Here is a 22,792-nt window from a genome sequence, read left to right as displayed (position 1 = left end):
GAAAAAGCGCGCCGAGGTCCACACGTACGTACGTACGTACGCGCGGGCGCGGCGAGACACTTGGGGCTCTGCCGGCCGCTCGTCGCCCGCGCCGGCGCCACCACCGAATCCTCCGACCGATCCGTCCGTCGCTGACTACTCGCTGCGTGCGGGCGGGGCATGCATGCTCTCGGCTGCGCTGCACCGCATCATGTGTCGTGGATGATGATGAGCGGCCTAGCTTCCTACTTTTCGGCGTAACGATTTTTGCCGCCATCATGCATGGTAGCGCGCGCGCGGTAGCCTCTGCGACGCGTACTGATACATGCTGCTGGCCGTAGGCGTAGATAAATGCGGTCGTGCACACTGATGAGTGATGAGCTGGCGTGGTTTTCATTCATCTTTGTTTTCTATTAATGTGCCTGCTCTTTATACCTCTTTCCAGATACGAGAGATTTGCGTGCATGCTGGAGTCTAGAGAGGTGTACTTTAATGAGGTGTTATGATGCACACCGTGTACCGCGTACGTCCCAGTTCCATTATAGTAAACGTTCATTAGAAACTAATTCAGCGAACGATCCAGTCAACACCTTCCACTTTGCTGACGTCCTACTGATGTCATCTAAAAAATGCAAATCATTTATTTTAAATTGCTATAACTTCCAAACGGTTTATCCAATTTTCATCCCGTTTGCACCATTGTATTCTTCGCGACGAGACAAACAAAACTAGATCCCACATATATATATATTTCGAAAAAAAAATTTACATAGAAATTTATATGTGTTAAATTACAACATATAACTTTACAACTTATGTACATAAATTGTATTGATTAACTTATATACACAAGTTGCATGGAATAACTTATGTACACAAGTTGGCTTTCATGACTTTTTATGTTTGTAAGTTTTGATATAAGTTATAAGTTAATTCGTTCCTTTGTGTGTTAATAATTTTTGTGTTTGCAAGTTTTGTCATAAGTAGTTCATTCCTTTGTTTTTAATAACTTTTTATAAATAAATTGTGTTTCATAACTCTTGCACTTTCAAGGTTTCGTATATAAGTTATAAGTTATACATTATAAGTTATGTATTTTAAGTTATATATTCTAAGTTATATCTGATTATTTGGTACACATAAGCGATTACATGTAAATGGTGTGTTCTAAATTATATACCCTAAGTTAGTACATATAAGTTACTCGTAGAACAAAATTCTTTGATACATATCTAAGTGGGGTCTAGTTTTATTCGTCGCATCGTGTAGAACACACTGGTGCAGACGAAATTAAAAATGGACACACTGTTTTTAAGTTATAGCATTTTAAAAAAATATTTTGCTTTTGTGGGTTATGTCAGTGCTGACGTCATAGCCAGAGAAAAAGAACGAAGCGAGAGAGAAGCAATAGGGGTGCACGGGATGAGTATTTTCTAAAAGGAAAAGAGGTGGGATTTTTTTTTTTCTAAAATAGAAAGTTTAGATGGTCGGAAATCGTTCGCTTGATTTAGTTTGAGTGATCGTTCGCCAATTAGTGGCGTATATACGTACGTACGTACGTACGTGTCACCGAAGCACATGTTCACAGAAGAGTAGTGACGTGTCGGGCTCTCGTAGGTGCAACCCCCAGCTGGTATTCCCCCCGGCCGGTGAATGTTTTGTTGAACAGAAGGGGGGAAAAATAATGGGTCACTGGTGAGAGTGACACGAGTCTCCTTCGCTCGAAGCGGAACCTGTGACGCAGCCATGACGCGATGCTGAGGTCACGCCGTGGGGAGGCAGGGTAGGGCAGGGGCGATCCAGGCGAAACATTCCCGCGGCGACTACACACACACAGGTGGCCGGCCGGCAGCAGCAGCAGCAGCAGCAGCAGCAGCTAATGGCGGGCCGGGCAGTTAGCTTTGGCTTTTGCAGAGGCCGATGGGAACGGGCGCGTCCCTTTCGGCAAAGCTCCCTGTCTCGCCGCCCGGGCGATCGGCTTCGGGCACATCACCACTTGAGAGCAGCTAGCTAGCTAGCTAATCTTCAGGCACGGCACGGTGTAGCTGTAGCGTACCCAGTGGAAGCCGGCGAGCCCAATCGAATCGTCCTCGGAGTGAGACGCCCGCCGGTGACCGGGCACCTACCGTGCCTGACCTGACAGATAGCTGATCGATGTAACAGCAGTTCACTCAGCGCTGATGCGTGCGTGCGAGTACCAGTAGTCAGTACCAATCTCGTCTCCTACTCCTGGAGCTATATACCGTCACTTATGATGAGTAGCTGTACAAAAGATGTTTGTGACGGTTTTCACGTCATGTTTTATAGTTCTGCTCTATGCTTTTTTAGTCAAATAGGTTTTGCTCCACACAGCAACTTTGCTTTAAAAAATTAGAGTTGTAAGAGCCTCTAAAGGGAGTGCTCTATAATTTAGGGACTCTTATAACTCTACTCCTTTCGTTCCATTAAAAATGTTGTTTTTGATTTTAAGACCTCTTATTTAACCGTTCGTCTCATTCAATTTTTTTATACAAATATTATTTATCTAATTATAATTTTTTATTATTAAAGATACTTTAATAATGATTTATTTATTTTAATATTTATATAATTTTTTTATAGCTTCAACCACTGGAAAATCGACATTATGGATGAGATACTTAGCCCAGAGACAATTTTTCAGTCCTTCATCCAAACAAGCCTGAATTTTACAACCTGACCTGTTGATCGTTAAGGGCTCGTTTGGTTCTTCGGAATTGGATCCAGAAACCATTCTAGGTTATCAAGATTATACAAATTTGTAAACCATTTCAATTGAGAATCGTTCTATAGATTCAATTTGGAGGAACCGTACGAGCCTCGTTTCTTCCTTGTTACTCATGGATGGATCATCATAAGCTGGCCAAGCCCACGGTGACCTTGTGCTCTCCTTACTTTACGCTAATATAAACTACTAGTACCTCGGACATCACAGATTCACAGCTGCCTAGGATAGTACCATGAAAGGTCGAATCGAGATTTTCTTTTTATCTGCTTCAAGGGTCAACGCAGCACAGAGGAATGTTTGGTCAACAGGAAAAGTTTGTTCAGGCATCACAAAAGGCAAAAGGGTTAATAATACAAGGGTCGTTTTGCAGGCTTCAATGGACATTCAGATATACTGAGCTTTGGTACTGTCCAGTCTTTGTAGTGCAGCAGGCATGATCTCAAGAATTTTGATTTGGTTGGGGGTTTATGCAATCAATTTCTGTGTTTTGACCTTGTCCTCCCAAGGCTACTTGAAGATAGTACCGTGGAACTGTGGAAGGTAGCACGCTACATCAGAAAACTTCACATTCATGAACTGTACACGAGTGGTGAGAAGGATTTGACAGAACAGAGAATGATCCCTAGCCATGAGATTGAGATCAACAGGTTGACGCAATCACAATTCATTCCTCCATTTTCACGAACCACACACACCCGGCTTCTCTCGACACCAGCAACCATTGCATGCATGGACACGGACGAACATGAATTGACCCAAGAAACCAAAGAAGAAGCGAGAGGGAACAGGACATGCAAACTGCAAGAACAGAGAGAGATGATCACGAGTAACAACAGTTCTAATCATCCTACCCGCCAGTGTACTGCTATCAGGAAGCGTCACATCCAGACTTGTTCGTCGAAGCCATCGCCGGGGTAATGGTCGAACAGATCGACAGCGCCTATGTCCACGGCGGCGTCATCGCCGCAGCCCGACAGGATGCCCGCCCAGTCCATGTCCATGATGCCATCCACTTCGAAGAAGAGGTCGATGGGGTCGGGCCAGGCGGCGACGTCCGCGCCCGGGGTCGCGGCGGAGGCCGAGGCGCACGAGGAGGAGCAGGACGGCGAGACGGCTCCAGCCGCTGCGGAGGCAGGGGAGGAGGTCGTCGCGCCGGCACCGTGCGGCTGGGCGGCGCTCGCCGGTGTTATCTCCTCCTCGTCCTCGTCCTCGTCGGCGCCGCCGGCCGCCGGCCCTTGCGACGACGCCTGCTGCTTGCTGGGCTCGTCGCAGCGTTCTCCTTCTTCTCTCACCTGCGGAGCTGGATCGCGCTGCTGCGTCAGCGGCGGGGCCAGGGGTTGCGCGAGCGGCCGGTGGGTGACGGGGTCGATGCCCATCTTCTTGAGCTTCTTCTTGATGTGGGTGTTCCAGTGGTTCTTGATCTCGTTGTCCGTCCTCCCGGGGAGCCGCGCCGCGATCTTGGACCACCGGTTGCCGAGCTGCGCGTGGAGGTCGATGACCAGCGCCTCCTCCTCCTCCGAGAGGAGGCCCCTCTTGAGGTCCGGCCTCAGGTAGTTGGTCCACCGCAGCCGGCAGCTCTTCCCGCACCTCAGCAGCCCTGCGGGGTGAGGACGAAAGCGGCAAAATTAAAAAGCCATGCCATGCCAGGGATGCCGCCATATGCATGCATTTGTGTCAGATTAAGGAGATGGCGATCATGCGTATGCACCGCACCGGCGAGCTTGGGGACGAGCCGCCAGCAGCAATGGCCGTGAGACAGGAGGAAGGTGACCAGCTTCTGGTCCTCCTCCGCGGTCCACGGCCCCTTCTTGAGACCGACCTTCTCGCAGCAAGGCTGCCTGCCCATCTCTCTCTCACCCTCTATCTCTCCGGCGATGCACTCACACTCACTCGAGCGAGGAGAAGCCTTAATTTGGAGAGGAGGCGCGCCGCGGGGATTAATAGACACGGCCCGAAGTGGAAAGGGCCGCGCCCACGTGGCGGGGAGCTGGGGCGGGGCGAGTCGCACGTGTGAGCCCGTCTCTGACTGACTAACTGGCCTCAGGCCTCAGGCCTCAGATCAGCTGAACGGCGGGCCCTGGCTTTGCCTGCGGTCCGATGCGTGCACTGGACCTGCTATGGAGGAGCCTTGGTTGAATCCAGCTCCTTTCTCGTTGGAACACCGAACACCGGTCTTCCCAATCGATCTCCATTTTTAATATCAGCATGATCTTACTATTACTTAATTAGAGAGACTCCAACGGAGACTTTATATTAATTCTCACCAGGAACATCAAGAAAAAAATTCTAGAAATTCTCATAATAATTAGAAACATCCAGCCTTTAATTTGATAGACTCTAATCACAATCATAAATAATAGCCTTATTGGTTTCAAATCCCACAAATTCCGGTTCTACATGTTCTGAAATGATATATTGCATTAATAAATGATGAAAACATGGACAGCTAGTTAAATACTAGCTAACTGATAACAATGTAATAATGATCTCTATAAAAGTTATTTGAGGTAAGTTAAAACTTCAAAAAGTCAATTCAACTCTTAACTTTCCTTCATGTACAGCTGCAAGCCACTTAATAAAAAGACCTGATTACCTTACAAGAAAACATTTTATTAATTAAAGAAAATATGTTGTAGCTTCATTTTTCCTTGAACAATTTATTTAACTCACTCCGTAAGAATTTTTTTTGCGATCATGCCTAAGCACGTTTTTCATTAAGCAGAAAAGAGTTTGTTACAAGTAAAGCACTTCGACGGTAATCCAAGGTTACCGAAGTGACACACGAGCTCACACATAGTCGTAATTACATAGAAACATTGAGAAGCGACTAAACAACTAAGCACACACACAAGGCTACAGCAGTGTCAGCAAAGGGGTTAGCTACCTAAAACCGGCAAGGCACCAAGCATAAGCTTCCTCCTTGATCTGGACGTCAAGCTGTTCCACAGAGGATGCATCGAAGGTCATTGCATTTCTTTCCTTCCAAAGCAGCCATCCAACAAAGAGGAACAAGGAGTCAAAGCCTTGGGGACTGTCTTCCTATTGCAAATCCACCACTCCAGAGCGACTCCCCCCTGTACTGCGATGTTGTCCGTCAGGTGCAGCTTCCGTAGCCATAGTTCCCATACTTCACGACTGAGGGTGCAGCCTAGCAGGATGTGGTCTATTGTCTCAGCTTCTTGGTCACAGTCTCACAGAAGATACAGACATAGGAGTCTTGCAAATCATGTCGAAAGCGCCTGTCGTCTGTCCAGCATCTATCATGCATGATCAGCCAGAAGAAGAATTTTACCCTCAGTGGCGCGACCGTCTTCCAGATGAGCCTAGCGTCGAGCGAAACCGATGACCCAAGGCCCCGTATGCCGATGCTGCCGAGTAGTTCTGGTCTGCAGAGAACTTCCAGCTGAAAGTATCGGGCTGGTTCTAGTTGAGTTCGGGCACTTATGTGACTTGTTGGAAAATGTCCAGCTCAACCAGCAGCCTGATACTTTCAGCTAGAAGTTCTCTGCAGACCAGAACTAATCTGTCTCACCCAATTGTGGCTGTGCAGGGCCTCAGCAACCGGTCACCTACTCAAATGGTCGTACAGATAATGTGCACCTATAGAATCGGTCTAAAGTTTTAAGCTAAATCTGACCTAATTTAGAGGCTCCTTGCAACTGATACAATTTAAATATCAGTTCTATCAGATGATTGAGGGGATCGCAGAACTTAGAGAGTATGAAGAGAAATGGAAGTCGCTCGACCATCAACCTGGAAAACGACCGATGATCTCGACAACAGAAACGTGGTGGGTGTTTGGTTCACCTAGCAGCTCCTAAATTTAGTTTTATTTAGTCTTATTTAGTTATTTTTTATCCAAACACTATGACTAAACGAGAATAAATGACCATTAGTCTTCTCTAGTCATTTTGGAGTGACTAAAAAAACTAAACTATTTAGGAGCAACTAAAATTTAGGTGGACAAACCAAACATGAGCCTTATATTAAGAATTAAGACCCGCCCTGTGGTCCGTGACTCCGTGTAAGCCGTTGTCGATCAATTCATTGCGTAAGATGTGCACAGTTCGTATGGTACACATACACTATTGACTGATGATGCAGTCACTCCTCGGACAAACCTTCCACACATGCAGCACTATTACGAAGAGATCTGCACGGTGACAATCGACCAACCGGCACAAATCTTGCATCATGCGACCGTGTCGCTTGTCGCTCACTCCCTAATGCGACAGGATACAAATGTCACATGGTTTTTTTTCAAGATCGTGCAGAACGCACGTATTTCATTAAGCAGTAGAGCAAACAGAGTTGACAACTGACTCAAACAACAAAGGAAATAAAAACGGTTAACCAGAAGTAACCAAAATTAGAAGAACACCAGCAACTAAAACAACCGAACAAACACCGAGAGACCAAAGAAAAGGACCAAGCCGGTCAACACAGCGAGACCGGAGGGAACCAAGCTGGTCAAAATAGCAGGACCGGGGAGACAGAAGGCGGCGACGACTCTGGGGGAGCTCTCCAAAGCTGAAGCTTCGCAAGGTGCTTATTCCCGGCTGCTACCCACAGGTCCGACTCCTCGCGAAGACGCTTGACTAGAAGCGGAGCGCACAAGGCATCCTGGTTGAAAGTCCGCGCGTTCCGCTGCTTCCAAAGGAGCCAACCCAAGAGCAGGAAGAAGGAGTCGAAGCCCCTTCGCAGCTCTTTTGGAAGCCTTTTCCTGGCCGCTGACCACCAGACCATTGTGTTCTCCTCAACAACCTGAAAGAAGTTAGCAAGGCGCCAGTCCCGTAGTGCCAACACCCACACCTCTCTACTAAACACACAGTCCAAGAGAATATGATCCATAGTTTCGGGAGCCTGATCGCAAAAGACGCAGGTATCAGAGGCATGCAACCCATGTCTATGCCTCCTGTGCGCCGTCCAGCAACGCCCATGCAACACCAGCCAGAAGAAGAACCGCACCCGTGGAGGTGCTGCAGTTTTCCAGATGAGCTTGGCTCCCAGTGGAGAAGATGATCCTAGAAACATACCTCCATAAGCAGATGCCACAGAGTATGTGCCATCACTGGACCATCGCCAGGAGAACGCATCCGGGACGCCAGATAAAAGCTGCACCTGCTCCAGCACTGGCCAAAGACGTAAGAATTCATTTATCAGCCTCATGGAACGCGGACCCTTAATTTGCCTGACCCAAGCTCTGCCACTTAGGGCAGCGGACACCAAAGTTGCATGGCAGCGCTTAGGGACAGCCCCGAACACGGCCGGCGCCAAAGCACGAATCGAGGACCCTCCAATCCAATTGTCTGTCCAAAATAGAGTGGATTCCCCATTGCCCAACCTGATCGTAGTAGCTGTCCAAAATAGAGTGGATTCCCCATTGCCCAACCTGATCGTAGTAGCTGTCTGGAAGACTGCCAGCACAGGCCGCTCACTGTCATCTGGCAGTAGGGACCAAGTACGGTGCTGATCACTACGCCTCAACCAAAGCCATCTAACGCGCAACGCAAAGCCCGCCCGGCGTAAGTCAATGACGCCAAGCCCCCCTAACTCAGTGGGCCTACAGACGGTTTCCCAGGCCACCTTGCACTTGCCGGCTGCCACTGAATGCCCGCCACACCAGATAAAAGCCCTCCGAAGTTTGTCAATATGTTCAATGGCCCACGAAGATAGAGGGAGGGCAATAGCCAAGTGGACTGGTATTGCTCAAGGCAGCCAAAATTCTTAGCCTGGCAAGATAACCTCCATGGTTACACAATGTAATTATGCATGTCGTCCTAATACACGCTTAAGCAGTTAGTATTTACAACATTCTAGCTAAAGGATACAACTGACAACAGCGAATCACTTAGAATATGCCCCTAGTCATGACGAGAAGATCAAGATTCCGGTTGGATGAGGATACATGTTACAGTTATTGTAATTCTACTGATCCTCCTACATCATCACACGTTGAGACTTCTGCAGTGGTTCCAACTTCCAAGCATCTTGCATCATTAGAATACACTTGTAAGCTATAACATTATGATGAGCTTTGAACGAGCTTTGGATGCGTTGCAGCATAGATTGAAGAGGCGGGATCAATCTTCAGGTGGGAGAGAAGATGTTGCACGTCTGGCCTCAAAATTTCTATTACTTTCCCGCATAATGTCAGTATCTCCAACTTGGGTTTGCTCGTGCTCTGAACAGGACCCCCTTGGCCTTCATACATCACCGCGTGATGCCTGTTTAGCAGCATGAGAAGGAAATCATGATATTGAGATGGATACGGAGATGACTATATGCAGTAACACTTTGAAGCAGGATGAGAAAAGTTCATATCAGGAAAGAAAGAAAAGAATATCTTACAAGAAGTCAATTATGTCTGCAATTTCTGACGCCTCCACAGGATTTGGATTTGAGACCGGAGGGTTCTTACCAAACACATCACCCAAAACATTGAAGAGTAAAGCCAAGGTCTGCAAAAGCCCAACAATGAAACTAATTTAGTAGCATAACCAAGATAATGTAGTCTATAAACAATTGAACAATATAGTGCCGCATGCTAGCTAGTTAAAATTATTTTAAAAAAAGGCTCAAACAAACAATGATAGGGAAACACATGATGCAAAATTAAGTAAATTTGAAAGTAGCCACTTAAAGCTTGATCATGTCAAAGACACCCAAGCAGAGCATAATTGCTTAAAATATATGTAATTTCTGACAGAAAATGCTGGAAGGATGCTAAATGATGACACATAACTTGCAGCAGTTATTGATGTTGCATTGCAGGTACATCATATGCTTATCCAATTCGAAGTGACTAACGCCTTGCCATACAAAGCTGTTGACTTTAACTTGAGACCACTTACAAGCTCATAATATAAATCTAAAGCAATGAACTGAGACTAGCTCAGATAGTCAAGGACAGTGGACGTGTGCCTGGACCACTCAAGTTCAAGTCCTCATCGAGGCAAATTTCGGTGCATATTTCTTTATTATTATTATTATTAAAAAAACTACTTCCTTCAAGGTTGGTTGAGCTTTTTGTTTAAATATATATTACAGATTTTTAGTTTTTAAGTAACCACAAAAGGAAAACCAAGTGTACCTTCATGAACAAAGGTCGAGCAAAGGCTAGACGAGGTAACAAGGGACCCAATATGCGGAAGGCAATTCTTAACATGGCAACTGAATTGACTGGCCGGAGGTGTTTGATGACAGTATGGGTAGATTCCAGCCATTCTTGTGGAAGATTGCTAAAAAATGAATGCAGAAGGGCGACAATGTTACCTGCAACCAAAGCACAGACGACACAAGACATAAGTGAAGCACTAGCATAAGTTGACTCTGATCTGATCCAGCTCATAAAACTAAAGAAAAATGTTCTACCTATGGCTGTTGATGTATTGTCTTGGGAAGCCCATGTAGGATCCAGCAGTGCATAGCCAACAGCAGAGTCAAGCTCTTTAACAGGCCTCGAACTATCAGCAAGCCACCAGCAATCTTTTATGACCCGAGCTGCTTCTGAGTATAGTTGCATGTGGAATTCTGGTGGGAGTTGTGCCAGCAAAAGACCACATGCTTGAATCATCAAAACAGACAATTGTTGGCAGGAGTAGCCACTCCTAGAAACAAAGTTAGTGGCATTGATCCCACTTGCAGCACTGTTTGCTTGGTTGGGACCTGAGGATTCAGCAGCTCCTGAAGGAGACGTTGGCAGCCCAGAACTTTGCCCCAAACCACCTGACATTCCTTGGCCACTATTTGACTGTATAAGCATTGCTTGTACATGTGCTATTATTTGAACCAAAGAGGACACTATTTGAGCAGCAGGAACAGGAAGTGAGAGAATCTCAATAGCTGCTGTTTCCAAAACAAGCTGCGTATACGACCCAGGATCCTGATTCTGATAAAATGCCCTCTGGCCATCAGTGTTACCGACTCCACCAGGTTGTGAAGATGCATGATGCTTGTTGAAAGTCGAGCGTGTTGTGTCTGCTGGGTTTGATTTGGATTTGCTACTTAAAGGAGGTATAACATTATTAACCAGGTTTAGCAACAGGTTGGCAAAGTATTCTGGTGGTGGACATACTGAAGAATTTGATGACACTAAATACTTAGCAAAAGATTCTGAAAAGGGGGTCTGGAAAAAGCTCACAGTTAGCAAGTGCTAGGTACAAAGTGTTACCACTAAAAGAGTAAATAGGTTTACCTTAGTGCTAACACCCAGCAGGTTGAGGATCCTACCAATTAGTTTGATTGGAAGATGACCATAGAAATACGCAAGAATATCACGTACAAATGTAAATCTTAGCGGGTGGAAGGCAAGCAAGGAAGAATAAAATGCAAGAACTCTGTCTGCAATGTCTGTTGCATCATTCTCAATAAGCCTATAAATAATCAGCGGGATAACAGGGAGCAAGCGTGCAGCAATGTCATCGAAGAAGGGTGGATAGCTGCATTAACACAACTAGAGTACATCAAGATTCTATGACCACCATTGAAAACAAAAATAGTGAACACTACAGTTAAAAACCAAAGTAAAATATGGAAATGTCTCAAATTTAAATAGACATTATCCTAAAAGCTTTAGTAGGTACAGAATGAAAGAAATATCAAAAGAAAAGAACAAGCATAAAAAAGGTAGACAGGTAGCCCTGTGCTAAAGTAGAATAACATCTGATGTACCAACAATATGTATCTCAGAAGAAAATCTTGCATTCTGTTTGATAAGTGACAGCGCCTTATATTTTTTGAATAGGTGCAGCATATATTACAAAATTTAGTTTGAGGCTGGGATATAAATGGACAAACAATCACAAGCGATAGATAAAATATAGTCCTAATAAAACATCATACTGGCCAAAAACATGACCAGCACATCCAAAATATCAAATTGTATCAGGCAACCAAATTACTTAAGAAAACATAACTATGCAATAAATAGATGAAATTGCTATTCAACAGAACACAGCTTTTTTTATTGGAACCTATTTATTATATGGGTGCCATGTCACACAAATATCAAACATGATATATGTAATTGCATAATTACTTGATGCCATTGACTTTACTAATGTATAAAGCAATTTAGTAAGTAATGTACTAAAGGATTCCAATTACCGGTCCTTCCATGAGAGATGACTGCCAAGAGCTTTCTGGAGCTCAGCTCTTTTTGGATGTTGATTTTTCAGCCAATGCTCTGGAGAACGAGTATTACAGAAATTCTTGACTCTTTGCTGAAGTTCTGGCTTTTCTAGCAGACTTATCTGTGATGGTAAATTGATGATCAACATTAATCATGCACATGCACAGCTGAAGCAACTAGTAATATATTAAATTTAGCACAGTGAATCCATTTTAGTAACCGTGATACAAGCAATACAGAATCTTAGGTAGATACAGACTACAGTAAAATGGAAACCTACCAGCTCAATGCACTAGTCAATAGTCGATTGTAAGGAATCAAAGTGCAAGCATTTTGGACATCACTATTGAGAATATTGGATAGCCACACTGTGGATATACCACTTGCACTAGATTCAAGATCTGTGAATATAATATAAGTACAGCTTTTAAAGTGTGACCAAGAACAGCAGTTGAATTGGCTACACCCTCTATCAGAAATGTGATCGTTTTGGGATTTGTCGGACAAATTTCATGAACTTTGATCATCAATGGAAAACATAAGATTGATGCTACTATAATCATCAATGTTTTTTTTAAAAAAACAATGAAACACAATTCTGGACCTTCTCAGTGTCCTAAATGACAAACATTTGAAAGCAGAAGCGTAATAAATTTTTTACAGCTAAATTATTTTGCATTGGAACAAAATCGATAGAAACTAAAAGAAAATTTATGGTTCAACATGATTTCAGAAAAATGGAATTGATTGGAAAGTTTCAAGAGTCTTTACCACAAGGCGTAAAGCATAAGGATCATCATCTCTGTCAATAAGAGCTAGCAATAGAATATCCAGTGGAAGGAGTTCATGTGTCCATATAAAGAAAGAAAGATTTGTGATTGCTTTGGATAGTAAGTCCTGCATAAAATAAATAATCAGAAATTTTACATGGTAGCTTCTGAAAAGAGTTGTTGTTCTTGTAAGCAGACCTGTGCTAGATGCTGTCTCTGCACCTCAAATTGGATATGATGCAAAAGCACATCAACCATGGTATAGATATTTGCTGTAACTTCCTCAGGTGAAAACTCTCTTAAGACACGAGCCTGCATGAAGATCATGAGATAAACACATAGAAAGAGAAACAAATGACAGTCACATTAAAAGAACAATTAAAACATACAAGATTTGCACTGTTGATCTCAAGATGTCCATTCATCAGCATCCAAGCACCAGCGCAAAGATATTGACGATGCTGAGGGAAACTATGGCTCAAATAAGTCATGACATAGTTTGGCTCAGCAGATGGTGAGAGCAGCTGATTACACTGGTTAATAACAGTTGTTTCTGCCTGAAGAAAAAGGGAAGTTATCAATACGAAAGGCAAAGAATGATGCAGCCTGCCCCAAAACTTCACTGATAAACATGTGGTAGCAATTTAAGGACACTATAAATAGTACTATATAAAAATTGTAAAATTCAATATATTTGGAGATCTGATAAGTTTTAAACCTCCCTCCCACCCTCCCATTGACATCGATAATCAAATCTACCGACCCCATTAGTCCGATTAGGTTTCAAGTTGTCAACTTATCGCAATTAGTTATCCGATCAGGGAAGAGTGACAACTAGGCTGCCTGCTGGCGTAAGGATGTTGGGCTGACAATTGAGGTATTGGTTTGGCAATTTGGTCTATTATTAGGTTTATTAGTATACCCTGCTGCCCTGGTGACTCTACCTGTTTGGTTCCCTTCTCATCCCAACCAGGCCAGCTCTAGGGAGCCAGGCTGCCTTTGGCCTGGCTGGATACATGCTGGAAGCCTAGTTTGGTTGCATGCATATGTGGAGCCAGGCTCTGATTAGATGTTGTTTGGTTGCCTGTATGAAGGTAAGTTGTATGAGATAAAAATATTATAAGATTGTGATTATAATTTTTATTTTTGTACGAATACACTCTTACAGGTCTTATTTTATCTAATTATATCTTAATCAACTTTAAAGTACACTAATATCACTTGATATTTACTAATCACGCACTAATACACCATTAGCCACGTAAACGGCTGCATCTGCCCAGCCTGGCTGGCCAGGAACGGCCGATTTGGGCGTTCCTCCTCAGCCTGGCTGAGGGCTCCATTTTGCATGCCCAGAGCCTGGCCCAAACCTGCATGCAGGCAAGCTGCATCTCAAGATGCATGTATGGTTTCATGCGGGCAACCAAAAAGCCCCTACATGACGACCAATCCAAAAGGGAGGCGCCAGCTACCAAACTCTAGCTCGCACTTCCACCACCACCCATCAACGATCCCTTCAAGCCACAGTTGGGTCCGTTCCTCAAGCTGGCATGGGCTTCCATCCCTACCTCCAACCAGCACTGTTCCTGAAACCTGCAGGATCCCATCCCTGTTCCTCAAGCTGCCAAGCACCGCTGGCTCAGAGGCTCCTTTCCCTTCCACATTTGTGTGGCTCTAGCTACGACAGTGAGTGTATGCTGTGGTGCTCCATATCCTTGCTCTGCTCTGCTAGTCTGTTCACAGTAGCTTGCTCTTGCTCTGTTGATAGTTTGATACTCTTGCTCTGCTCTGCTCTGCTCTGCTAGTCTGTTCACAATGGCTTGCTCTGTTTGACGCTCTGCTCACACTATGCCTTAGGGTTCTACTAGTAGACTTCAACTTTCTTGCCAACAGTCCAGCAGGGACCTTCATTAAGATAGGAAAAGAGAGCAGGGACCTTCATAGAGTCAATGGATGTATCGAGTGAGATAGGACGCACATATACATCCTGGGGATAAGGTCAACTAATCGAGCTGATCAACAACTAACATGATTAGTCATCTGATCGGTTCCTTACGACTAGGTGATTTGAAAACATTGTTAGTCAATATTAAGAAATATTAGCTATACGTTTGTTAAAATTAGATGTTACATCTAGTGATGATTACTAATACAATAAGATATAATTAACTTTACTTAGCAAATGTTAGTACTGATTAGAATTGTTTATTGATAATCATAGTTATGAAAAGTATTGATTTTCGTTTTGAGAAAAATTATTGATCTTTTTGGGGTAAATAATGAACTTACATAGATATAATGCTTATGTTGGTAGCTATTGAAACCATTCATGTGGCATCATATATTCCTATCCTATACATCCAACCATAAAAAATCTTGCGCCATCCCATAAATTCAGCCAAATATGTTAAACCGAACCATCTCATTCAGGACCATCAAGTCCTAAATGGTCTGTCCGTTCCATCCCATCCAACTTTATCCAAGCAACCAAACAGTACCCAAATGTATGTGGAATACATAGATGGTAGAAGTGTTGAAGACAACATATAAATGGTCAAACGCGCAGTCCTAAAGATAAGAATACAATACCTGCTGCCATGCTTGGATAGCTTGACCCCTCTTATCCATTCTCCCCATTAAAAAATCACGAATGAGAGGAGGGAAATATCGTAGTGTCTTTTCTGACCAGGTATGCTGACTGGTTGCCATAATTTGCTCTAACAATGGCTGAAGATAAATCATGTGTTCAACCTCAGCAATTCCACGTGTCTTGATAGTGATCGCAAGACTTATTATTGTTATGCGGTTTAGAGTTTCAGTAAACTCAGTCGGACCCTGCATTAAATGCATGTAAAATCTCATTTAATATGATCTGGTGACTTTCAAATTTCCAAAGGAAAGAAAGTACACTCATTACCTTCAACTCCTTTTTCACAAAAAAGAAGTCTTTCAGTGAGAGAATCAAATTCATGCACAAATTTTCTGCTAATCTAAAAAGACGATGCTCTCCACGTTTACCCTTAATCATTGATATTATCTTTGTGACATCATACATCAACGCCTTGCTTTTTCCATGATACCTGAACAACACATTGGTGCACAGAAAATTATGCATAATAATAATTAATAGAATGAAGGAATATTAGCCTACCCCAATGTTCTTGAACCAAAAGGCTTTGTTGTTGTTCTAGAAGGAAGGAAAGATTGCAAGTTTTGAACAAAAACAAATGGAATACAAGGTCTCCCTCATTTTCATGTGGAAGAAATGCAAAACATGGTGTCCCTCCTCCCCAAGGGAAAAAGAAATACTCATGGATGGGTGGGAATCTGATGATATGTTTGATAAACTAAAATTTCCTATCAGACAAAGAGGGAAGAAATTATACAGTAAATTATAGATTTACCTATACAAAGGCAGCAATCTGTAATTCAGTATCTCAAGTAGGAGCAAAGACACACCAGATTTGCTCAAAATAGATGGAGATCTTTGAGTTAATGTCTGCAATAAGTTTAATAAAATAATGGGTGGACATCAGAATTTTCATTAGGTGCTGTATGTAATTTTGAACATGAAACTTTTACATTACAGAAGGTCAGAATTCAGAAACCAGACAAAAGTGAATATTCAGGTTTGCATAATGCCATGCTGCTGTATCAGTAGAATAGTTCACCACCGGAGAACATAACTTACCGTAAAATGGGGACGGAACAATGAATGGGGTGCTATAAGCAGTAATCTCACATAGGTTTCCACCATAGCAATGCTAGGGACAGCCTACCAAAAAAAAAAGGTCAATACTTGCTGACAAACATATAGTTGCCAAGGTGTAGATACTACTAGAAAAATCTACTTACTGAAGACTACGGATGATTTCATAACGTAGAAATATTCACTTTACATAATGTAAAGGAAACACATGACAATTTAGATATAACACAAAAAATTTAGCTATTATTTGATAGAATCATGTGATATTGCAATCATATTAAATCATGCATGTTTGTAAATATTGAAACAAGTGCATGTTACTTAGATCCACATGAGCACTAAAAGGATGGCATGGATTAAAAAATAGAAAAATAGGAGTAAACTTAGGTCTTAGCAGCAGTTCATGATTGGTGTTTCTACCTGGCCAAGAAATATGGTCTCTTCAAGCTGGAAAGCAAGTTTCAGACAAAGATTGATAGACAAGCCAGAAAGCAATGACATTGACAGAGGGTAAGTTTCACGCATCATCATTATTCTTTCACTTGGCTGCATGTTAGGCCCTTGAATTAAATCTGCCATTCCAGCTGACGTAAACCAATTCATTACTGCTTCGCAAGCTGGTTGTGCCATGGTGAAGGAGAGAACCCAGAACATGCCCGTTGCTCGTTCATCCAAGTTCGTAAAGTCTATCATCCTCTCACCAGAAGCTATTATTTGAAGGAAGAAACAGTAACTTTCATATTAATCATAAACACACGAAAAAATGCAAAGCATAACATATTGTGTAACCATAAATCTCACTCCAGAAAAATGCAAAAGCACCAAATGAACTCTAAACTCTAATATTACTATGCGATGAAGAGCAAGAGTTTTTCTCCTTGAAAAAAGGAGTAAGATATTTTCTGCGATCGATTGGTCACATATTGCCCATCTACGACACCAAATTTCCTTCCATGAATTCTGGATCTACAAGTTAATCTATATACCAAAACCACAATGGTACTTCCAGAGTAAGCAAGTACCTTTCGTCATCTGTTTCCACCATTCGTCAATCTGTTTTCCTTTCTGAAGCTGATCACTGTTCAAATGTTCTCTAATCGAAGTGTTGAAAGACCAAATGCGCAGAGTCTGACTGCTACTAATGAAATCAAGAAGAATACTTTGAGGGCCAATATTATTGGCGTCAAGGCTTTTGTCTTCTTTGTGGAATGAAATTATCTTTCTTGTGGTCTCAACCTGGTAGCACAAGAAATGGCCAGAATGATGACGACAAGAACAGGAAGCATGAAAGTACTGCCAAAAAATGCTCTAAGCTTTTAAATTTTAATAGCTCTCGCCTCATATGTGGGGTTAGCCCATCTGATTGAATGAGCATAGAGCTAAAGCTCCTTGAATGTTTCGCAAGGACATCGTCAGCTAATCAATTGCATTGAATTACAAAAACAGTAAAATTTAAAAAGAATCATACAAATGTACATCACCTTCCTTGGGTCTGAACTAAGAGTGTTCATCACAATCTCAATGCGGATAATCTGTGCAAGCAACCAAGTGACATGATTACTCCGGAGAATCTGTTGATCACTATTTGTTACTCGAGAAGCAAGCTTGTCCACAAAATCAAGAAAGTCAATGCATCCACTTTTCATTAGGAAGAAAAAGATGTCAGCAAACAAAAGCCAATCTTGCCAGCATTGAGTTTCTGCAATAGTATGCAAAGATTTGTTGAGTAAAGACACACAGGTAACAACTTTTTGTGAGGAAACTAACAACATCGTTAATCCTTATCTCTAGCTCTTTAAGTTTTTGCGAAAAAAAGGTGCCACATATAATTATTTGGAGAAAGGGGTGTACCCATGGAGAACTTTGTGGAAGGGGGTACCCTTGGATGAAAAATATGATTCCTACCAGCTCCACATGAATGGGCAAATGGTGAAGCTTCAGATACTAACCTGAGTTAGTGAGCCTCAGTAGTTCAATTGTCCTGTCAGCAACTGCCTCACCAATCATATCAGGTGAGAAAACAGCTCCAGGAGTTGATGATTGCTGAGACTGTGATCTGTAGCAAGGGGCAACAAGAAGAACACGTCTCCACCAGTCTGGTGATGGGGTTGTGCGGAGAGCATGCCTCAAGCAACGAAGAGCACGTTCCCAGTCTAAACCACCCTTAGGAATGGAGTTTGCAAGATCCTAAACAATAAAAATAATATCAGGTTTGATAGCCCACCAGGAATCATAAATCTGTGTCCACTTATAGCTAACAGATGTGAATAGTTCTCATATCACTTTTTCCATATAAACATTTATGTTGCTCGTATATTATCAGTAACATATACGTGTAACACACATGGAATCAACAATGTTGCAACAGGAGCCATAAATCCATATTCCATCGTGATAATGAATATTGCCTCCATAACATGAAATATGCCCTTTAACTAATAATTTTGTTATTATCTTAAGCAATTAAATAGTAACAACAGCACAGAATTTGGTGTGTTTGTTCTTATATACATAAGTCCTTTTGTAGTTCTAGTTCATGCACATAAAGTGTTATAATTTTGACACCAATATAGGTCTCTAAAAGGAGCACATTACTTATCCTCCAAGATATCTTTATAAGATTGTATTATGAAAAACAATGTGTGGTCAAAGTTGCAGATAACAGGCGATGAGAAGCAAATAAAGAGTTTTAAATTTTAATCCATGCAAGGCAAATAAAGTGCCAAAAAAAATCAACATTCTTGAGAAACACAATATGCTATAAATCCTAGTGGTGTGTATTGGTGTGACTTTGTATCAGCTCTTTTTCCTATTTTTTTTCTTAATATAATGATACGTAGCTCTCCTGTACATGAAAAAAATACAATATGCTCAAAAAAATAGCAATGCTATTCAAAATTTACCATAATCTATTTCCCTAACTAGACCTATACATATATTCATGACCAACCACATAACTACTTCCTGGATTCTCCAAGGCATTTACACTGTCCTGATTCTTTTTCTTTTGTTTGATCTATGACCTTCAAAACATTATAGGGAGCAGTGAATGCTGATTACCACTGAAACTGTCCAGGAGTTTCCATGCTCATCAATGACAAACACATTGACACATGTACCAAAAAAAATACATGAGAAACATATTAGGGGAGAAGCTGCTAATAAAGATAAATGTAACATTACCTCTCCATGTAGTGGCTCTCCCAATACACTAGGGTAAGTAATGGGAGAATAACGCAGATTAGTAACAGATTCTCCAGCTATGCTTGGGTATGATTGTGATAAGAAACGATGAGTTCCAAATGTCGGACAATGAAGGTGTTGATCCAACATTTGCATGTGCATACACACCATGTCTCTCCTCCTATGAATCTCCATAATTATACTAACTAGTGCTTCATCATCAGGAATGTTTTCAAGAAACTGCAAGTTGCAGCGCACAAGCTCATAAAATGGAATGCGACATTTATCTTCATTAACTAAAATCCATATAACATCCAAGCATAGATGCATCCATTCATGCAAAGGTTTTTCTAGCCTGCAAGTTTGCATTGCGTCAGCTTCATCCATGCCGTGGGGCCTCTGGTCCCAGTTAACTAGCCAATTTACCATATGCTGGAAAATCACAGCATGGGTAGCTGGCTTCAAATTGAACTCCAGCCCTGCTAGAATTATCCTGCAGGACAGATGATGCAGATAGCTAGCTTCTGCTCCCCTGCGAGACTGGTCGCCTCTTGCTGCAGTACCAAGCTGCGCAGAGCTGGAGAATTCAGCTGCCTTAATTGGTGACACATTTGCACCTACAGGTTGGTCAATACCAGACTGAGTAGGAGATCCTATGGTGTTCATTACTGACAAAGGTGAGGCTGGATTTGACGGGTGAAAGTTTGGAGCATTTGGCATTGTAATAGCTGACGAAGGGGTTGCAGGACCACCACCAGTCACAGAAACTCCTTGCACCATAGGTGCCTCTATGGAGGAAACAGTATTAAGCAGAGATGGAAGGAGGCTATCCCATCTAAGGTGGCCTCGAGCACATAGGCACCGTGTAGCAAAGAGCAAGAACTCAGATTGTGGTGCGTGGCTACTGCACTGCAGCACAAAGGAGATGAGAACTGATTCTGTGACTGCCTGCAACTGCTCTGCGTCCTACAGAAAGATACGAATTAAACTTCTGTAGACCTCCTAAGACAGATAAAATACTTAAACAATTCTTCTGCTTACAGGGAACGGCATGCGCAACTGCTCATAATCTGAAATGAACTGCTCATCACGGGGAGGCAGGTCTCTGTTCAGAGCAGTCACTCTCTTCTGCAGCTTGTTCCTGAATAATTAAATTTTTACAGAGCATCATAATGTTGAATTAACCTTATTCAATTTGTGTGATTGAACAACAGGTCTACAGCATAAGAATTTGAAATGACCAGGATGCGTAATCATCATTGCAGCCTTGTCTCTGAACTATAGTAACCAAATTGCCAAAAAAAAATCTGACAAAATCTATTAACACCAACCTAAACTAGAGGATAATGCGTATTATAACCATGCAGTTCAGATATCAAGACAAATGTCACCAAAATCTTTTTTAAAGTTAAAAAAAATCGAAACTGAAGCAGCTTACGGGCTCTCTCTCAGTGGGTCTTCCGCACGCTGCTTCGAGTTCATCTGCAAGCCAACACCACCCAGGGTCAGTACTAGCAGAGACACGCCCACTCGACTGGAGATTAGGAATTTTGGGGCGAGGGATGCACGCACGCCGAGGTATAGGGTGAAGAGATCGGCGATTGCCGGCCGCGCCGGGTGGTGGTGGAGCTGCATCTGCCGCTGCTGAGGCAGCACAGCCGAGGCCGAGATCGCTGGAGACATCGGTTGCCTCGTCCCATGTCCGCCGTCCATCGCCGCCGCCGCGCTGCGCTCGTCGCCGGCGACCGATTTTTTCGGATGTTGTCCGAATCCTATACCGGAGAGGGGGAAGGGTTTACAATTACAATACTAGTAAGAGCAGTGTCTTGGATTGGGCTGCCAAGTGGGCCATCCAGAAGAAAGGCTCCGGGCTCCGGGCTCCGGGCTCCGGCTACAAAAGCGAGGAGCAACCTTCTTGTCTTGAGCCTTTTTATCTGCCACTAAAAAGTTGTTTCGTACCGCTGTGCTCAACTTCATCTTCGGCTATAACCGTATGTCATTCTGTCCATTTTAAAGCCTAACGGCAGTTAAGTAGCCTGACAGTTTACTTGAATGCGCCTGGGTCGCTTGTATCGGCAACAAAATCTCCTCGCGCCTCCGCTTCACGTGGCCGCCGTGGGCGTGGGCGGCGTCGGCCACGTAGCTGCGCCTCGAGCTGCCTAGCCCCCGCCGCCGTTGTTGCTGCTGAACGAGCTCCGCGTGCTCGCGTTGTTGTTGCACCACTGCATCATCCGGCCGTTGTACCTGCGGACGCGCATCATCTTCGACCACGGTTCCGAGAACGTGCGGTTCGCGCCGACATCGGACGCGACGTTCCTGCTCCGCCCCGCGGCGCGGCGGTGGATCAATCCCCAAAGGCTCGATCCCAGGGACGTTCCCCTAGGGACACGCCGTTCCTGCTCCGCCCCGCGGCCGTGCCCCCAGGGACCTTCGCGTCGGAGTCGGGCTCCGGCTGGGAGTCATCCTCTACGGGGATTTGACCGTCGGGAGCGCTCTAGGATGCCGGCGGGGAGTCCTCTAGAGCTGAGAGGATGGGAGGTAGGCGGAAGAGTGGCGGCGGCGCGCGTCCGAGGCCAATGCCGGTGCGAGATGGGAGCACTAGCAGCGTATGCCCTCTCTCCCTTGCCGGTGCCAGGGGCTGCGCGCGGGGCGGCGCATGCGGCGCACGGCACGCCACACCGCGTTGTTGCACTTGAAGCTAAAGATGTGCAACGGGCCGGCACGGCCCGACACGGCACGGGCCCGTGCTAGGCACGGGCCCGCATGGCCCGCGTGCCGCCGTGCCGTGCCGACACCGTACACCGTGCCTAGCTAACGGCCCAGGCACGGTCCGTGGTTTTTCGTGTCGTGCCAGTCTGTTTGGCCCGCGGCCCAGCAGGCCTTCGGGCCAGCCCGCAGCCCACACCACAATTTTGACAAAGCAGCTTGAATGTCAAATTTTAAAATACCAGATTTGATCACAGGAAACACAGATAGAGCAAATAAACAAGATGTACCCAAAATGAACTCCATGAGCTGTCTGCAATGCCGCCTCATTAAAAACCTTTCTAGGTAAAACTCACACCTCGTGAGATAAAACCCTAGAAAGGAAAAGAGTACGGCCAGCTCATGGAAATATTCAATCATCAAAGTTTCAAGTATCAAAGTTATTACAAGCCAACATTCAAATGTTTTTAATGTCTCTCATCTCACTGCCTAAATCATCTTAGGTCTTTGAAGCCTCTGTTACTTCGGCATCTTCATCAAGGAACTGGTTCTTCATGTAGTCTTCT

The 22,792-nt window shown here is 43.8% G+C and overlaps 2 protein-coding genes across 2 annotated transcripts; both read right to left on the bottom strand.

The window, feature by feature from the left end:
• On the bottom strand, positions 3,237–4,640 carry LOC8077685 (protein ODORANT1). Its single transcript, XM_021460147.1, has 2 exons — positions 4,439–4,640; positions 3,237–4,322 (listed from the first exon to the last, which is right to left on the bottom strand). The coding sequence occupies exons 1-2, from the start codon at positions 4,569–4,571 to the stop codon at positions 3,604–3,606; spliced, it is 852 nt and encodes a 283-aa protein (XP_021315822.1). The 5' UTR covers positions 4,572–4,640; the 3' UTR covers positions 3,237–3,603.
• On the bottom strand, positions 8,453–21,351 carry LOC8077684 (mediator of RNA polymerase II transcription subunit 23). The gene is made up of 21 exons (XM_002452555.2): positions 21,093–21,351; positions 20,959–21,002; positions 20,562–20,661; positions 19,521–20,486; positions 18,287–18,524; positions 17,819–18,036; positions 17,360–17,573; positions 16,758–17,044; positions 16,320–16,403; positions 16,033–16,127; positions 15,546–15,708; positions 15,218–15,463; positions 13,018–13,185; positions 12,827–12,940; positions 12,630–12,755; positions 11,834–11,979; positions 10,923–11,166; positions 10,100–10,853; positions 9,819–10,000; positions 9,077–9,186; positions 8,453–8,952 (listed from the first exon to the last, which is right to left on the bottom strand). Exons 1-21 carry the CDS (start codon positions 21,231–21,233, stop codon positions 8,751–8,753), a joined length of 4,842 nt encoding a protein of 1,613 aa, XP_002452600.1. The 5' UTR covers positions 21,234–21,351; the 3' UTR covers positions 8,453–8,750.

The sequence above is a fragment of the Sorghum bicolor genome, chromosome 4 (assembly GCF_000003195.3).
Source record: "Sorghum bicolor cultivar BTx623 chromosome 4, Sorghum_bicolor_NCBIv3, whole genome shotgun sequence".
Classification (NCBI taxonomy): Eukaryota; Viridiplantae; Streptophyta; class Magnoliopsida; order Poales; family Poaceae; genus Sorghum; species Sorghum bicolor.
The sequence above is the reverse complement of the archived record's forward strand: the minus strand, read 5'-3'. Positions and strand labels throughout refer to the sequence as shown.